The sequence below is a fragment of the Dicentrarchus labrax genome, unplaced genomic scaffold, assembly GCF_905237075.1.
Source record: "Dicentrarchus labrax unplaced genomic scaffold, dlabrax2021, whole genome shotgun sequence".
Lineage (NCBI taxonomy): Eukaryota > Metazoa > Chordata > Actinopteri > Moronidae > Dicentrarchus > Dicentrarchus labrax.
The window spans coordinates 13172201-13192536 of record NW_026136701.1 but is presented as its reverse complement, the minus strand read 5'-3'; the positions used below and the strand labels follow the sequence as shown (position 1 = coordinate 13192536).

At 40.8% G+C, this 20336-nt stretch overlaps 1 protein-coding gene across 2 annotated transcripts in view; it reads left to right on the top strand.

Annotated features, from left to right (window-relative positions):
• Nucleotides 1-8844: 8844 nt before the first annotated feature.
• The window catches only part of gpc5c (glypican 5c), a 95102-nt gene continuing 83610 nt past the window's right edge, over nucleotides 8845-20336 (top strand). For both annotated transcript variants that reach the window (XM_051404552.1, XM_051404541.1), the window contains exons 1-2: nucleotides 8845-9348; nucleotides 18573-18734. In XM_051404552.1, coding sequence (XP_051260512.1) covers nucleotides 9171-9348; nucleotides 18573-18734 — 340 coding nt within the window. In that variant the 5' untranslated portion in view covers nucleotides 8845-9170. The remainder of the gene's footprint in view (nucleotides 9349-18572; nucleotides 18735-20336) is intronic.

Genomic DNA, 20336 nt, shown 5'->3' with positions numbered 1-20336 from the left:
CCCCCTTCCCTCCTCCCTCCCCTCTCTCTTACAGCTCGTAAACAAGACCACGACACAAAAACACTTGCAGTGAATACACCGTGTTGCTCTCAAGTGCATTCATTACATGTACAGTAGCCAAAACAAAGCAGAACAAAACAAAGAGGAGCAAATGTATGAAAGCAAAACACACAAAAGGGGAAAAACAGTACTTTGCAATTTCCAATACACACACATTGACATGCTGACGCAAGATTAAAATAATGTTTGCATAAACAAACAAAGCAAGCAATTCAGGATGGAAACTTGTTCCCAGTGTCCACAAAGATGAACAGGATGAAAGCAGGGACAGAGTTGAGCCTGAGTTGCGTGTTTATCAGGGGGGTACACTGCGGCTGCCGTATACTTCTGCCTGACTGTCTGGGGGAAGAGTATTGGTTTCAGTAGTGCAGAACCAGGGGTTGCGGGAGGGTGAGTAGTGCGGGTGGGTGCGGGGGGGCCGGGTTTGCTCGGGTGGATTAACACCGTCGACACAAAAGGATTAGGGAGCAGAGATCTGTTGTTTTCATCAACCCTTCCCTCCATTTCTCTTAACCCCCGCCCTTCTCCCCCCTCCTCACTTTCCCCCTCCCTCTATCCCTGGTTCTGTCTCGCACTTTGCAAGGGGTGGGTGGGGGGTGGGGGGTGGGGGTGCAGGAGTGGGAAATCGGAGGCACCAAAATCAGATTTCACAAACATGTGGTGATCTGCTAAGAGGAGAGAAGGGGATAATGGGTTGGTTAAAAATAATGGGGAGGGGGAGCCAAAAAGAGCAAAAACACAGTGGTGAGTTCAGAAGGGCTATGGATGAACCACTCTGCTGGACTGCATATTATTATCAAAAGAGGCACCTGTGTTTTTGGAGTGAGAAAAGGAAAGGTAAAATAGGGTGAAATTAAACACTATTTCTCTGCACCCAGTGCAAACACTCCCCTCACACCGGCATGCCACATGCCATAAATAGCCAATTGCTATGATCTCACTGAGATAAAATGCTATGTCAAAAAGGTAGTCACCCCCTTTTTCTGCCTATTGTGAGGGATGTGGTCGACTGGTCACGCACAAAGCGAGTCCCTCCATCCAGACCAACTTAGCACACGCACCCTTGCACATGCACATATACACAAAGGCCCCGGTCTGACCTCGGTGCACGGCCCATGTATACAATCTCAAAGGAAGTATTTAGATCCTATCGGAGTTCAATGAACACAGACAGTAAGGAAATCTCAGGGGTGAATGGGTTAAACAAATTTTTCCACCTATGTGCACAACAGTACTTTGTTTTGTGAACAGTGTAGGACACTCCCTCAGGGGCAGAATAAAGGGTGAAATAAGATACAATGCCTGTAACTTTTCTGTTTACACACACTTACAGACACACAAAGACATACTGCATACTGAGAGAAAGAGATCCAAACCTTCTGAATACATTATTAAAACCATGTTTTACTGTATTCAAATTCATTTGTAGCTGGATTTTGATAATGATATTATTATCTTTTTATGTTTAGTAAAGCTGATTAAACATGTTCTGGGAAGATACTACTCAATTTACACTTGATATGATCATACGGGCTGCACTACGCCAACGAGTACTTATATACATTTGTAATGCCAGAGCTAAGAACCAAGCCTCACACCTTCTAGTGATCATCTAAGGCCCATAGCATAAGGAAACAGAGGACTTTGACTGGGAGCTGATCACAATACATCTGATCAATTTTGTGGTTAGATAATATCTCCCTCATTCATTTACTAACAAGCCAATAACATGTAGTCAACCAATCAGTCTGGCAAAGTAATATAACCTCACAGTTCATGCATGTAGTGGCACACTGTGACATTAATGACTGTTTACAAATACAGACCAAAGTGCTCCGGAGCAGATGCCTGGTACTCGGTTCAATCATGCACATAATGATGTTGTATTGATCCACTGCTGTAACAGGCTAATGAAGAGTCTATAAAAACCATTATAGCAATCAATTAACTGCCACTGAGGAAAGAGAGCCATTACAAATAGCTTTAGAGGGCTTTTTTAAGTGTGATTTCTTGTCATCTGGGATTGGCACCTACACACGGTGCGGCTGTATCTGCTCCTAAGGTGGGTGTGGGGTGGCATTCCGATTCTTGAAAGCTTTGGTGTGGGGCTCAGTGGCATTCTCATTTTGCTGTCCTCCCTGGGAGTGCCATGCACATGCAGGTGAGGATGAAGAAGGCACTGGCAGGACAGATAGTGAGACAGTGGCACTGAATATGTCAGACTCTCATTAAAGATGCAGCATGGCTTACTTCCACTCCTCACATCTCCACCCGAGAGAAATGGAGCATAAGGTTCTTGCTCTGACCAGCAATGTGCAGACATTTGACCACTCCATCTTTCATGTATGCATGCATGTACTATAAATGTATGCAGCACCACTTTCCTACTTAATGCACTACATACCCTATTTAGGAATTTTGGAATACAAGATTCTCCATTACTTAGATTTATTTTTTTTACCAAAATCTTATCCACACATTCCTTAGAATGGAGCTGCACAGCATGAGGCAATGTTCTACTTAATCAAGCTTCTCAACACTCATTTATCACCACTTCCTCCCTCCAGAGATGTCAAGCTGAGGCATGTCTCTAATGACCACCCTCTACACTTCCCGCTGTTCCACCAAGACAGAGAGGTGAAAATGGGAGACTGAACAGCGTAATCTCTCAAACAGGCGGTTGAGGGCTCCAATCTTGGGGGTTTAACCCCCTGTAACCCCCTTAAATCCCCAGTTTAGAGGGCCAGAACTGATGGGCTAAAGCCCCCAGAGATTGTGTACTAACTACTGGACTCCGACACAGCATGAGGACGCAGAATGGATCCCCTACCACGACTACTGCAGCCAGTTCATCCTAGTCCTAGTTAAAGGATTGGATGGACTTAATTGGCGTCAGAAGTGCCACAGTTATGTTTATGACTGTTATCATATTTTAAAAGATCAGGTTTATGATTAAAGTGTAAATACTGATATATATTGTTCTTCAGTGATAATACATTGATACAATTGCCATGTTTTATGTGACAAAGTCGGGATTCTAGGGGTAACTGATGACTGACTGCCAGCCAATAACTAGGGATACAGGAGATTAGTTTTGTTCAAAATAAAGTCTAGCTGGCTTTGAAATAAAGTCTAGACTGTCTGGAGAGCAAATAAGAACTTCTTGTCACCTCAGACAGGTTACAGAAAACATGTGCTCCTAGTCACCTCCTACTGACCTTATTTTGAACTACAGTTAATGGTAATGGTAATAGTACTTTGCACAGAAAAAATATAACCTGCATAAATTAGCATCAAAGGTGTCTGAGTAAGGACTATGAAATCTAGGGTTATTGGCGCCATCTGCTGACACATATATGTCACTCACACACACACACACACACACACACACACACAAAATCTCCCTCCTCTCTTCCCTCACTTGGTTTCTAAATGTCAAAAAAGCCTAGCCAGAAGCAGCTGCATCGGGACTGTCCTTTAGTCTATAAATCTAAATAAATAATAAATAAGTGAATATTTGCTATGGACAACTGACTGTATAACATTGCTGATTTGTGTTTGCCTGTGGTTAAGAAATGAACTTAGCAGCTCATAATCACAGTTTCAGTGTGGCATGGATACATAGGTAGAGACACACTATGATAACCTACTCTCACTGGAGACCTTTCGGGTGATCCAAGTCCTGGATGAACAAAAATACTACATATAGAAACAACCATAAAGTCCAAAAAGTCAGACATAATAATAAATAGAAGATTACTCACATAAATCATATCAAACAAACACCAAAACTCTTAAAAAGGTGACACCATGCTGTTGCTACAAGGAAAGAAGCCCAACACAATGAACACCAAAATAAACAACTGGACCTATATAAAGTAGTCCAAAGCACCTCCAACATGTTTCACCCATGCAAACGTACCCATTGCTGGTCCTAATGGAGCAGCAGGTCAGTGTATGAGCTTCACTGTAAAGCCAGACGGGAGCTGGGGGTCAAACAACCTGTATATTTCCTGCTAAAACAAGTCAAAATGTCTGCTATTAAAAATGGTTTTCTTACTTTAAGACCTTATTAAGATATACTCAAAGAACAGAAAAGTAGAGCCTATACTATTCAAGTTGAAAAACAACAACAGAGTTTTAGCTGGACATTAAGGCCTTGTTTTAGGTCGACACAACTTTTTCGGAAACCACCTCACCGTCATCCTTCTTTTCGGAGTCTAGCTTAATTCATGTAAGTTAGCAACACCTCGAAGCTGTTACTGTAGTTATAGATAATAGCTAGTAGCTAGTGAGCACGTATGCACAAATGGTGGCGGACTTTCGCAGTATTTTTATATTTAGCGTTACATATTGTACATTTCAGACCTTAACCAAATCTCCCAAGTCGGCTGTTTTAGTTAGTTGTAAGATGGGGTCTTATGCCAGCCTGCCGAACTAAATAATGGAACAACAGAAATGTGAGTTAACAGAGTGTCTGTTAGAAGCTAACTTAAGCATGGACCGTATGAACGGACTAGCTACAGTATAAAATAGCATAAATTTGAGTCACTGTTCGTGGCTATGTTTAACCAAACATTGGTCTGTGTCGTATGCTAACGTTATTGTACACACTTATGTAACGTTAAATGAGCATTTCTGTGCTAGCATTAAGTGTCTTAATCTTTTTTTTTTTTGTCTGACATTAACAGGACAGGATTTCTGGGTCTTAAGAAGAATGGATAATTTAATTTTCATATGAATATCAGGTGTGAAACTCAGCAGTTCACATTACTTTATGTAATTTGTCAACGAGAGAAATTGGTCTGTTTCATTCTTCATTACCACCACAGCAGAAAATCCATATCTGGATTTCCACCACCAGGCACACACCAACAAAGTCACACTAGCTAGATGGCCTCATAGTGATTATGCCTATTTTTTTTACCATCGTTTGATGATCACAGCAAATGACTAATGTACTTGTTGCCTGGTTGAAGCTGTGTCCATGTTCTCCTTAGGCTGTTAAAATGTTAATCTCTCTGGTCCTGCTGAGTCGATGGTGGAACAGCTGAGTTGATGTCCCTTAAACCAAGTTAGCAAGCTACGTACATCCCCTTCAGACTGACCTTTTGCAATGTCTCCATGTTAGTACTGTGGCGTAATGGCAGAACAGATCAGTTGTGAAACCAGACGTCTGATCTCATATCAAGAAAGTCTCCCGTGTTAGGTGTCCTTGAGCTTGTTTTGGCAAGAAAGTAAGAAATCTGACCTTAAAATTAGACCTTTTTTACAGCAGCCATTTTGACATAAAATAATCAACAAGTGTGATATCAAGCAAGGCTCCTTTCCATTTAGTATAGCAGAGCCTTTCCAGTGATGCACAACAGCAGCACCATGACTCTGTTTGACCTAAATGGACCAAAACTTTTATCATTGATAACACTTGTGTTTGCTATTTCATGTTAAAATGGCTGCTGTGAGAAAAAGTCTATACATAAAATAAACGGCGTACTTACATTTCATAATAAATTGTAAGTTAACAGTACTCCTAAAGACCAAAGTCATCTCTAAAATGCCTAAACTCGCCTATAATAAAAGCATACACCATACCAGCACCGAGTACCGTATCAGTTCAAGAAATGGTTTTGACACAATATGCAGTTCTGAAGCTGGCCCCCAAGCTTCAGGTCCTGTTGAGACCGCCTTAATCTTAATAATTCACTTGATTAGTTGTTGTTCACATTGAACATGTTGAGGTCAAGACTAATTAAGAACGTATTTGCCTTTCAGGAATGGAGGAAAATCAGCGAGTGTGGTGTACTACATGCAACCTCTGCACTTTCATGTGCTATAGCCTCTGCTGAAGGCCTCCTTCAGGTAAGTGGAGACTGAGCCGGAGCTAGAGCGTCATGTGGGAAAGATAAGCAGGAGGAGGACCTGCTTATCTCAGAATCGTTTACCACTTTGAACTGACCAGCTGTTGTGCCAAGATTAACTAGTATATACCTGACCAAATAGCCTTGGACTCTGTTGTTCTAGATCATGCTACAAAAAAAAAGCAGGGTGACCAGGTTGAGCCAGTACTGCTGATGCCTCCAAACTAGCCAGGGAAGATATACCAATACAGACTTCTTGATAGAATGCTTTGGCTGCTCCTACTGAGACTAGCTCTTCTGTTACAAGTAGGGGTCACATGGCTCCCCCACCCAGATCTACTGCTATGTTTTGTCTCTGCAGTAGCAGAATCACTGGTATAAATCAGAATCACACGTGATCAGGCCAACATTCAGCACTTAACTCAATAGCACCCTCTAGTGGAATATTTATACCAGTAGATTGGAACTTAATACCAGAAGGGTGCAGGCAGTACAGTGTGGAAACGGTCTGTAGTAATTACAAACACTGCTGAATAAACATATTTATGTCTTTAATATGTATCTATGTAGTTGTAACGACTACAGTACATGTAGTTTATGTTGTAGGTATTTTTTTGTGTGTGAGTTGTCTCTCTACGAGGCAGTGCAGCTGTGGTCCTACTTTCTCTACAGGTGTCCCCACAAGACTTACCTGTTCTTGAGGCGAAGTGTAGTCACCACCATTTATGCCTCTGGACCCGACATCCTGAGGAGGCCATTTGTAAGCTCAGACTCGCTGCTGCATGCACAAAGTGAGCTCTAGTGACATTCATGCATTGTTTGTTGTTTTTGTGGTAATCCTGATTGCTGTGGAGTAGGGCTGTATGATATGGTAAAAAATATCATATTGCCATTATTTTGACAGGTATTGCAAATACGATATGATTCACTCTTACTGTGTGAATGATGATTTTTGGATCATAAATTTAATTTCACGAAAAAAAAACTATAAAAATCATGAAGATGTGGCATTTGTTGTGGTCTTCACCAAACAAACATGTTTTCTTAAATCTGGAGAACAAGATTAGTAGGCCAGGCCATCTCTTTAGAACAGCCACTAATACATTTTACCAGCTTCTGTAATTTGCATATTGCACTTGGCCATATTGTGATTTCAATAATATTTAGATTAATTGTGCAGCCCTAATGTGGAGTCACTATTGTGACCTTGCACCTTCCTTATTCCTAAGAGACCAGCTCTCAAGCCTGGCTGCTTTCGCTTCTAAACCACCTGAAGAAGAGCTAATGTCAGTCTCTGCCCCGTTAAACTTCTTAAAGAGTATATTGCGGCAGCAGCTGTTTGTGTGTTATGGAGGCCACGAGATGGGTGGTTCCTTGTCCAAGTAGGAGCTCGAACTGTGTTGCTGACATTATAGCTCAAACTAAAAGTCCATCAGATGTCATTTGATCAGGACAGCAGGTTTTAGGGTCACCTGGAAGATGTTTCATTGGGAGACATTTTCACTGTAACTTGAGCTTTATCCTCATGTTTTTACCTATTTTCAGTATTATATAGAAAAATGTCAGAATTACAACTTGCAACCCCCTTTCTCTTTCTCAATACACAGTTCAGTTCAGGCTGTGGTTACATATGGTATAAGTGTATTACAGAGGTGAATAGCATCCCATTAAGAACACACTGCTTTAACTGGTGGTAGGAGTTACAATGAAAATGATATCCTTGGTTCAGAGAACAATAAGCAATGGAAAACTCTGCTGAAGCAGCCCTGCAAACCACAGTACAATAAACTTGCCCAGTCCCACTACAATTTGATCATTTATTTATATAGAAAATTTGTAAAAACAGATTGCAAAATTCTTTGTAGACTAATATTAAACAGTTGGCACCTGACCACTGATGTAGTGCTGTGTCTGTCCAGGAGAGGGTAGTATTCAACAGTAAATATGTAAAAAGAACTGAACACTGTAAGGTTAAATTTGGAAATGTGGTGACAAACTTTCAAATTGTATGCAAAACACTAAGGAAACATTTCTTGAAAAATACTGGGGTGTAGACTAATAGCATTTTGTAATGATATGTGTGGTTAACACAGTTTGAAGGTTTTGTATCTCAGGTGTGTTCATTCTCACATGGGGCATGCCCTCCAATGACCACACTCTGGGTTTTTAGACATAAAAAAAAAAAAAAATAATAATCATATATTTGAATCATCCTCTTACATGATACACCATAGACAGACTATGGATAAAACTTGACATCAAAGGCTGTAAAATAAAAAAGCACGGTGCGCGCAAATTAGTCTGTAAAAAACATATTGGTTGCTTTTTCATTAAACGTGTTCGCCAGTAGATGGCAGCAATGTAAATCAGATAACAAGTATTGCTGTTCATGCTTCAGCAACACCAGGACAGGATTCTCCTGGTTGCAGGGAAAATCAGTTGCAACTCAACAATCATCATACCCTGAAAACTAAATAAAATATGCTGTTCTGTTTAACCTCATCCCCCCTGCCATGGATATTTATTTGTCTTGAAGAGATAGAATTATATTGGCCTGTCATTCATTTAGTCATCATCTTAAGTCTTCATAAAGAACAGTTATGACAGTATGTATAAGGTTCCCTCTCAACATTTTCAACATGGTCTCCTACTTGTAGTAGTGACTGGATGTCTCCCTTTAGTTTAAAATTGGAAAGATCTTTGGTTCTGTTACAGGAGCAAACAAACAAACAAAAAACATTTTTAAAAATGACGCAAAAAGTCGCGTTCAATTATGATTCAGCTATATAATGAACTTTTCTGGTTTTATAATACCACGAGAACTTGTTTTGCTGTTGGGATCTAAAATGCTGTTATAAGGACACCGACTCTGCAAGTTCCCTATAGGGATACTGTAGTGAGTTTTAGTTGGGGCACTTAGCTGAAGTAAACAGAAAGGGAGGGGAGTGTGCGCAAGGCTTTGGAGACAGGCATGCAGACAGCCGACCACTGCAAAGTATTGAGCGCGGGACAGACCGGCTTTAGCCCACACCACTCTTCCTCTGTCCAAGAGAAGACCCTCAAACCTCTGCTGTGAGGCGCTCACACTCATCCGCAACAATAATGTGAAAATCAGACGGAAACGTGTGTCAGATGTTTAAAGTCATCGTCGCTTCATTGTACTCCAGTGCCGTCTATTTTCAACAGTGTCACACAGTTTGCAGTCAGGCTACAGTAGGCTATCCACAAGGGTACCTGGTGTGAGATGCGGCAATGTCCCGAGGAATATGCCCACGCGTAAACTCTTGCGGGTCCTTTTGGATTTTGTCATTGATCATATTTGTGGCGAATGTGATCGACGTGGACGCGTACAGCTGTCATGAAGTGAGGACCGCTTTCCAGCTGCGGCAGGTCGGGCCGCTGCACCGCGTCCCGGAGACACCTGGCACAGGTGAGCCAGTGGGTTCGGCACCTCAAAGTGAACGGCACTTTGTGTAAAGCGCACTGCAGACATCAGAGATTTTGCTAATGGATGCGCTGACACAAGTCACACATTTATTACTACTACTACTATAATCATAGCGAGTTTAGCAAATCCAATGTGACATGTCGATGTGATACTGTATATGATTACTTGTATTTAAAAACAAACAAATAGCCTTTAATTCATTTCCTATACTTCTAACTATACAGTCTAACTGTGCTTCTGTCAAAAGCACACGTGGGTCAGTACTCATGCACTGTGAGTGGTCTCCCAGAAGCAAATGTAAGCCCACTCAAGTGACAGCAGCAAGAGATTGAATGGCTGAGAGACAGAACAGATACCTTTTCTGTCTGCACTTTTGTCCTATTCTCTCTCTCCCCATATTAGTAATGTTAGTTAAAGAGACTTGGAGAATATGGATGCTATTGGTTATTGTGTGTTGTATTCTAAACAATATAGCCCACTGCCAACTCTGAAAAACGATCTTAAAGTGAGCTAACATGTTTGTCTGTACCATTTTATTAAATTCCTGGCGTAATATATGTCCATCATTGTGCATTTGGAGCATGTAGAGTTTTATTTTTCTTTCCCAAAAAAACATGTATGTGTTTATTTGTACTTAATATTACATGTTTAAGTCACCCGTTATATGGGCCCCATCTGATCTGGCTGGTTTAAAGCATCAGAGCCTCTTGATTTTCTCTACAGTTTGCAGGTTCATATGCCACACAGCTGCTTATCACAAGCAGGCTGTTTGGAGAGATTATGCAATTATTTTGCAAATGTATTTTGGCAGAAAGCCTCGGAGCACATTCACAAGCTGCTGAGACGGGGGTTCTGAGCTAGAACAGGTCTAGTGTGACGCAGAGGTCTCATAAGGTTTAATCTCTAGATAAAGAGGCTACGTTATTGTGTCCACAATAAGGGGAGTGAATGATTTGGATCTTCATATTGATTTGCAGACGTCAGCCATCACCAACCCTTTTGGCCATTGTCTTTAGATGCTTGCGGTGGCCCTTAACCCTACATGCTCTTGAGCTCAGGAGCCACAGTTTATGAGAATAGATGTCCAGACTCCCACAGTGGGGCCTATAAAGTGTTTTGGCACCTCTGCGGACATGGTTCCCAAATTTTTCCTGTCTTCTGTTAGATTTTTGTCAGAGCGATGCTTGAAAGTCGCTTCAAATGCCTTGAAGTTTTTGTGGTATGTGCTTTTCTCCTCCACACCGAGGAAAAGTTATTTTATGAGGATAAACATTGGTTCCAAATCTGTTTTGGAGGCAAAACGCATTTTGTGCGGGTTTAGGATTTAGTTCAAGTATGCTAGTTTTGCTTGAAAGTTTCTGCAGGGCATTGTAAGACACTTCATCACTTATCACTTAAGTCATGTTTGTGGGGTCATTTCAAACAAATCAGGATACTAAGTGGGCATTATCAATACAGTTGTACTCCAGTCTTTTAAATCTTTAATCTTCTTTAAATAGTTACTGTTGGTCTCTTTTCCTTTACTGTGAATCTTTAAGCCTAAAATGTGTCTAAAATTGTAGTGCATTTGTCCTCCGTAATTACTAAAATACCAGTAGACATGCAATGTACAGCTATCTATGTGACTAAAGACCAGAATTCCTTCCTTCAGTAGTGTCACATGCAGGTTGGTGGCAGCTGAAGTATCACCCAGTATGAGTCTGCAAGCTGTGACGGGGAGAAGAGCAATAGATAGCTGAGTGGGAAACATACCTAGAGGTGCATCCAAACCACTTGATATGTTTGTTTAGCAGGGTGTCACTACTAGCAACAGAAGATGTCAATTTCATTGCAAGCTGTAGATTAGGGTTAGCTCTTAAAGACAACAGAAGGACCTTGGTCTTCTGAGGATGTCAGCAGTCTGGAGCGAGGCTGGCATGACAAGCGTTTACAGTCTGCAGTGCATTGGCACGGGCTACATGTGGGTATCTCTGCCGGCGATTGCAGCTGTTGATGAGCATTTTGCGTGACAGTGAACGAACAGAAACATTCAAACAGTATGGTGTGAAAGGTATGCTATAGTCTTCTCTTTTATTGAACTTCCCCACATCCGACTTCCAACAGCAGGATATTTTGTGACACACACCCTATGTCTGTAGGTATAACATTTTTGGAAAATGGGGCTGATATGATCCAGATACAAACTGTGGCTCCCTGGTCTGGACTATTAATTGATATAAATATTTATGTTTGTTTACAAGGTGTGGTGAACTACATTTTTTGTGCATTTACACTCCACCACTTCTCTGCTATACCTTCCCCTAACAGCTAATTAAACATTGCTGTACCTTCACCAGTACGTTTTGGGCTTCTATCCCTTTTTATGCTTTTTATTTGTACTTGTCCTAGAGGTTGTTTTGGGTCAGGCGCAATCATGTCTTCAAAGCGCCGACCAATGGAAGGGGGTGTTAGAGTGGGAGATTTGGTGTATACGTGTGTGTGTGTGTACACAATTATACTACTCTGCTTCACTTCTCAGATCAAATGCCAACAAAAGCAACTCTTGAAATTTGAAGTGGCAAAACTTCAGCTCTTTTCACAGTTTGATGTTTGTTTTAGGATACAGTGCTGCGTTTCATTCATGTGAGGTGAACGGATTTCTCACTAAGCGCCAGGAGTGCGGCAGCAGGGAGCTTAAGAGTCGGCCAATTGGATATGATCTTATGTAAAAATCAATTGCACTTCTGCAGCAAGTTTTTTTTCATGCAGTATTTCTTCGTTTGTTTTTCTCGTATCCTAAGAAAGCATGAAGTGCAGTAAGCAGTGATAACACCTTATGATTATCAAGAGCACTGTAATCTCATGTTGGCAAGCAGTGGTGGAAGAAATACTCATATTCCCTACTTAAGAAAGTAGGAAAATACTTTAATGTAGCAATAGCTCCATGTAAAAATATAAGTGAATTCCTACTGTTACTGTTTTTTCTGTCCAGATAGTTGGAATGTTATAAAATGTCATTCTTCATAGGCATCTCCACCACTAAACTACAATGTAATTTAAATGCACTTGTATTTTATAGTACAAAATACTTAATTGCTAGTTATGCTTAGATGTTAATGAATGACCCTTAAACCAACACTGTATGTCTTTGTGTTTAATTATTTCAGACCAAAATATTTACTTTCCAGACACTGAATGTTTGTTCCATGGGCCGCACTTTTTTTAAAGAGCGACTTTATATCCATGCCAGATTCAGCATCAGGGGAACTTAGATAATGACGGACATGAAGTTGCTTATCCTGTGATTATTTTGAAGAGTTATGACCACTTTGGTGCGGTGGTACGCAGCCAAACACTCCATATTGAGATTACTATGGGGTGCTGATATAGGCCTTTGGAGACAGGTCATTTGGAAAGCAGACGGCTAGCAGTGCTGTTCACAGACAGACCACTTCTACAGTTGGCTTCTGGGATAATGTCCCCAGATATGATCGGACTATTTTACAGCTCAGTTGAAACTATCTGATTGAGCAGGGATTATCTGATTGTGTACATACCACACACAAAAACGTTTTTTCAGTGACTCCACTGTCATACTGTGATTTACTAAATCATTAACAGCTTTTTTAGAGTGAAAGAGAAAGTGTCTTTATATCTTTAATAAAAGGCAAGCAGGGTCATGTGTTAATAGCAAGGGAATGGGAACACAGTGTGTTATCACATGTCGCCACATCCTTAACCAGTTACAGCGTCAAAAGCCTTGGCAAGCTCTCAAAGCTCAACATGGTCTTTGATTGGCTGTAGTTATTTTGATTCCCTTTTTAACTTGGCCTTTCTCACTGAGAGAGTAACACATGGTACACACCTACTGCATACACACTTCAAATCATTGCACATCTGTGTTTTCTCTTCCCGGCCATCTCTCAACTACCTACTTCAGTCTGATGTGAAAGTCACACAAGAACATCTCCGGTTAATTTTGGAGAAGCCATTGGTGGTTAAAAAAACAACAAACAAGCAAAAAAAACAACCCATCTCTGACAATCCCGTCAAGTAAAAAGACACAGTACAGATTATTGAACTTTCAAGCACCTCAGATGCTCTTTCTCCAGTCCACCCCAAACATTCCAGCTTTACCAGTAATGTCCCAGTGTGAAGCTGATTACTGTGTCTGAGTCTGTCTCTACACAGCACATCTTATTGGATTTCAGCGTAAGTCTTTCTTGTGTCATTTAGTGGATTGTGTGGGACCTTACCCTTCTGGCTTGCTACTGTGGTAGAGGCAGTTGTAATTTTCTGACAGTTTTATTTGACTGCCGAGTATATCTCTACCTCCGCAATAATAAAACCATCCTCTTGCGCTCTAGGAATAGGAATAGTACATGACAGGAGAGCTGGTTTCTGAGAAGGTGAATGCTCCTTCACCTTCTCAGATTATCTTAAATGTTAACATAATTACTGTGCCAGTCTGTGTTTGAGCACCCCCTGATATAATGCTGCTTCATCAGGTCTGCATCCATCTGCCCACCAGCCTTCCATTTTTCTTTTTAAGCCCCGTCTGACCAACCTCTGCCCTCTGGCTGGTCTGGCTTTGGACCCCGTGCCAATTGCTGGAAGCAGTTCCAGCGTGGGGTCTGAGAAATCTAAACATTCCAGTTGAGTTTCAAGGTTGTCCAAAACTGCAGGTATGCGGCAAAGTCCCTTTGAGATGTGTTTTCATTAAACACGGTCCATCCAAAACACAGCAAATCCGTATAGAGTAAATATTGTGTATGTTCAGTGGATCTGGGAACTTCAAAGTGAGCTGGTTTCCTGAGGCAGGAGAAGGGTAACTGCATTAATTGCCTACTTTCTAACAAAGTTATTCTTGTTTTTGGAAAAATATCAAAACAGCAGCATCAGGAAACTGCAACCCCTCCTGGTCATCAACGCATTTCAAATCAAAACAAAGTTTCCATAGGATATTGAGGAGATGTGAGCGGCATATAAATCATTTTATGAGTGCAGGAATTTATGTACGTGTGTTTGAAAAGGGTGGTAATAACTTGGAAAACCGTCTTCTCAGCAGTATACTGTATTCTGCTCTGCTACTGTTATACGGCATATTGAAAATGGCATGTGAGATAGCAGGGCAATTATACAGTGGTAGAGTTTCTCCACTCAGTAGTTTTGACTTGTGCAATGAAGGGCACTGAGGTGTTGCTGAAGGGATTGTGACTAACAAGTCAAGACCCCTGAGCCATGGCTTTAATACGGCAAATTACTCCAGAGGTATTTGTCACCTGAGGACGATTAAGTGAATTAGGATTCAGAGTTGACACCCAGCGTGGAGAGCAAAGTGTGTTAAGGTTTAGCCAGGCAGAATGAGTAGCATACACATTGGGCACTAATTACAAAGGAGCTGTGGAGTCTTCATGGGCTATTGGAGTCCATTTGAATTCACATTAGAGCCAAGAGTTCTTTGAAATCAGAAAAATGGCTGCAGCTTGTAGACAAAACATTTACAATTCGTTAGAAACTGATTTGTTGAAAATCACAATAACAAATGCTACAAGAGTGACTCATATCATGTTGCATGCCAAATAGCTACATTTGCCATTGTCATTGTTATATCCATGGCCGGTTAGTTTCAAGATTTGACATGACAATGCAATTTATCGGTTCTTGTGAACTTTCAACATATTAAGAACACAACATTTTAGAATGAACAATTATATTTGATATGTGCACAATGAAGAAGAGGTCATGCTGAAATGAAGCAGAGAGGAGGACAGATTTAAAGTTTGACAGCAGCAGCATGATTGGCCGGAGGAGATTGAGGCTAAGTCTGATTGGATTAACTGAAAGAGTAAACGGCCATAGCTGATTAAAAAGGAGAGTGAGATAATTGTGAATGAAGGAGGGATAATGAGAAGGGCTTCCTGCTTCAACTTACGCTGAGCTTCATTTGCCTTATGTAATGCCTTAAAAAATAGTTATTACATATGTATTTACAGTAATGACACAGCTTAATCATCACTGGCACAGCTGCCCTTAGAAGGGTGTAATAGTTGAACAGAGGCTGAGCAGGGCACTAGTGAGTGAGGCCACCAAGATCCCTGTGTGACGTAGCTACAGGGTTCCATGGCTGTGATTGGGTTTGACGGTGCATATAGTAACATTCTATGTCTGGGAGCTTTATGGCAGAGAGACAAAGAGTAAGTGGAATTAACTAAAATTACATCTTAACTCATCTTCCAGCAAGATAACAAGCCTAAACTTAAAGCCAAACCTATGCAGGAATGTCTTAAAAAACATTATTTCCATCCAATTGAACATTTGGAGCAGAATTTTCAAATTGTTGTTGAGTCATGGTCCCCAAGCAATTTCTAAGCGCATGAGTTGTTTTGCAAAGAATAATGGGAGGATTTTGCAGTGTCCAGATGTTCAAAAGTTTTACTGTTGCCAAAGGTGCTTACAAATATTTGGAATATGTAGATATTTGTTTTTAAGTTGATCTTAAACAACCTTTAAAACACCCATGACACCAATTGCTTGAATTTCAACTTCAAGAAGAAGTCGATGCCATTTACAGGTCTGTACTCTGTATGCAAATGGAGTATGGTTAAAAAATACATGTTACTCAAAAACAAGGCAGTCAGATATGAACAGATAGTTCATTTTAGACTTCAATGACTCTTAGAGTCCTCAAAAGGCTGCTTCCCTGAGTCCTCAATACATATTTTAGTAAGCCCTTCAGGCAGAAGCCAGTGAAATGCTTTTTGTTAATATAATGTATGTTAAATATTTTCAGCAATATGTTTGCTGTTGGACATACGAGCAGTGACACGGCTTCTAATGATTCCAGAAAGTGGCCTGGTATATTCGTGACACAGTCAGCCTGTCCTGACTGCTGTGGTGGCTTTAACAGCCAAAGTCTTTCTGAGTATCACTTACTCCATGCAGCTACTCGCAAGGGATGGAGAGGCCAGGCTGGATTCCACTGTGAGTCCCTGGATATTAGTTTCATATCACAGATAACACACAAACACAAAGGAGAGAAAGAGCCAGCCAGTGAGGAGAACAGGGTCAGGGACAGAACAGGAGAGAGGGCAGACACCAAATATGGTCAAATGACAACATTAAAACTGAATTAAAACAATCGTGCTTTCAATGAGGAATGCAGATTTTACAAGAGGGACACCCTTCCCACATGGCCCACAGTATGCTTTCCAGGAGGCAAACTCATTCAAGTATTTTTCTTTACCGCTAAGGGGTTCCAGTAAATGTCAAGAAAGATTTCTCTCCAACAGTTTCATATTAGGACATAATCACTGTCCTGCTGAGAAAACAGTTTGAGCTTGTTGTATAGGTAATGTGTTTGGTGAATGAGCTTATTTAAAGTATCTACAAGGATTTGGTCCCACTTCTGTGTGGATATTTATATTTATTGAGAGACTGGAACATCTTTTGTTGTTGGTGGAAGTTTAAAGCATATGAGTTGTTGGATAGCTGCATAGTTGCACTTTGCCAGTAAAAAGTAGTGGAAATATGTTCTTGGATTGCTTCTTTGGGTTGCTGAGGTGGGTGTGCGAGCTCTGCTCTCAACAAAATACTCCCATATCGAAAGAGATCCATTTCAAGAGGTTGGTGTCATTCAATGTTTGATGGTCAAAGATTTGATGACATTCAACTGAAGGATGAGCCGCCAGCAGTATTCACTTGTTCTTGTGTCTCTAAAGTGCTGACATACCCATTATTTGCTCTTTTCTGACCATTTAGGTCCTCCTTTTGTTTGTATGTTGAAACTGATCGGGTGTCTCATTTATATTGCACTCATCAAATGAGCACTATTAAGCCCGCTAGGAAGTACATTGGGAAGTAGTAGAGGTAAGCCAAAAACAAAAGTGTAGCATTATTATTATTTTGTTAAGATTGGTCATATGCAAAGGTCCGGGTAAATGATCGAAATACTGGATTGGACTGTGCAGAAACAGTGTCGACAGGGAGACAGTGTCGACATAAAAAGAGTGGACTGCTACAGAGATGGAGATAATGAGCTGGAAGGGGCAGGACAGCCAGTTATGACTTCACTCGTCTGGCTCTGGGATGGGAACAAATGGAGCCTCACTGGGTAATTAAGAGACACCCAGGCCTCACTAGGATATGCCAGGCAAATGGGAGAGAGGGAGCAGAAAGGGAAAGAGGGATTGAGAATGCAACCCTATTGTGTTTCATGGAGGGATTTGGACAGTGAGGCACTGGTCTTGCGGTCTGTCCTAAGGCCATGCTTTAGGCTCTGGTTACAACACCTGCCTCCAGCCACCCCCGTCCAACCCCCCTTTAAAATGAGTTATCATATCAGACTTCTGCATTATGGAAATGTCCCTGGACAAGGAAATGTGTGGGAAAGGACAATTCTAACAGCCTGTGCTAATTGTGACCAGTCTCAGTGATGTCATGACAGTGTCTATATGTGTAGCAATGGTGAGAAGCAGGTGACACTGGCAGGGCGGCGGGGTGGACTCCGTTTCAGCTGATGTAATTGTGCCTGATTGAGCTGTTCCTTGGATCATAGTATTTGCAGTTAGGTCATTGCTTTCATGTGGTTGTAATGATCTGCAGTATTATGTCTAATGACTGTCTAGTTCTAGAGATGATTTCATACATATTATTGTATATGTTTGTGTGTGCATGTGTGTGCGACAGTAAATACTGCATGTTCGCATTGCTGATTGCTAGTGCATGCATATGTTTTTTTGTGTTTTTATGGGACATACAGTATACAGTACATGCCTGTCCAAATGTATGTCTTGACGACGTGTGCAGGCGTATGAGTCAAAGATATTTATATATTTAGCAGAGACAGTATTTATAACAGGAAACGTGGATGAATTCTTGGTCTACTTTCTCACCCTCCCATGGTGCCTCCTCTGTCTCCCAGTGGAGTTATGGCCTGTCTATCTATGTGCATTCTCAGGACACTATACATATACTCACACATATTTGCCCAGCGCAGTGTAGAATCACATATAGGCTATATCTCACAGAATAGAGGACATTCATATTCTTGGTATTTTCACAAATAAGTTTTTTCATCCAAACTGAGATACCTCAATTATTCTGCACTCCCAATTCATGTGATATGCTTTAGTGTTATGTGTTACCACTTTAAAATAGAACAAAAGCTAAAGGTTGATTTGAAGAAAAATAAGTAACATGCATCCATTTCTACTTGACTTTCCTAGATGTGGATCTGCTGGTTTGTAAGCACCAGGGTCCATCCTGCTGCACCCGAAAGATGGAGGAGAGCTACCAGTTTGCTGTAAAAAGGGAAACCCTCCACAACATTCACTCCTACAGCTATGAGCTTGAGCACCTCATCTCTGGCCACTCGGATGCCTTCCAGGGTAAGTGCTGGGGCAAAGGGTGCCAAGCTTGGGTTGGAAGGGATTTGCCTGACACACTGGGTCATTGTCAATGAACTGGTAAGAGATGTTGAGATTCAGTGGTTGGTGAGTTGTCATTTAGCTATCTGGCACATACTATACCTACCACAGGCCTGGCCGGCCACCAGCCCAACAGGGAACCACAGCCAAGCCAGAAAAATCTATTTTTTAAATGACAGAAATAATGACAAATATCATTTTTTTTCCTCAAACCTCTGTGTTGTTGCCGGCGAATTCTTTTGCGAGTGCCACTGATATCAGAGTCACTTTAAATGACTATGGTTGCACGAGCATATGAGTGCACAAGTGTACCATGGCACTGTCTAAAAGGAAAAAGAGCTGTAATGGGGACAGACAACCAAATGTATTTTTTCTCCAAAACTCCATAGCCAAGCAAGGAAACGATATCACTGAAGAGGGAGGAAAACAAACTCATTAAGTGAATGATGACCATAAAATACAAAACAGATCCCAAGAACAGACTTCAAATACAGCAGCAATGAATCATGCACACTGAGTTCTCTGATGTGCTAATGTTTTGCAAAGGTCATAGGTTACAGAGCTAATTTGTCTGCAGTACTCTCCTCATGATGTTTTAAGTCTAGAAATACAAACTAGATTAAATTGATTTCAAAGACAATAAAATATAATAAAATAGATTTAACAGGACAGATTGAACAAGTATAACAATAAAATAGTTTAATAAAAGCTAGACTAGAGACTGGATGAAGTTGATTAAGAAGATTAGACAAAACAAAGCACAAATAAAATCAATGAGGGATAAAATAAATAAAAATAAATATCTGATAAAATACAAAACAATACAATTTTACAATAAAATAAGAATAAAAAACTAGATAGTTTATAAACCATTCTAAGTTAAAAGTCAGGCTGAAGAGGTATAATTTAAGTTTACGTTTTAAAAGTTTTAACACTTCCAGCTGCTCTTCAGATCCTCTCCAGCGGCTTGGAGCATAAAACCTAAAAGCTGCCTCACCAAAGGTTTTAGTCCTGCACTGCTAACAGACTCGTGCAAGAGGATCTGAGGGGCCGCGCCAGCTCATACACTGTGAGCATGTGTGACATATATAAAAAAAAATTTAAATCAATGCGGAAGATGACAGCCAGCCAATGTAAGCTTTAAAACAGGTGTAATGTGTTCTCTTCCTCTGGTCCTGGTAAGCACTGGGGCTGCAGAGGTCTGAATCAGCTCTAATATGTCAGTGCCACTCAGAGAGAGAAATGGTGTTACTTAGCAATATTTTTGAGGTGATAAAAAGCTAATTTAGTGCATGGGCCTGATACCCCAGAATGCTAGCTTTTGCAATGTATTTCATTTAAAAACTTGATCCAGCTTTATGTTAACCTGGAACTGAACTTTATGCCCCTTATTTTAATCCAAATTCAGCAATAAAGACAACATAACTGTTTATTTTCTTGCTTGTAAAGAATATTTATTTGTCCAGTACTTGGTGAAAAAAGTTTTTACTCCGTTTCCCAGGGTCGCGGTAGCTGGTGTGCAGGCAAGTGTGCAACTCAGAAAATGGGCATGGCTTCACTTTC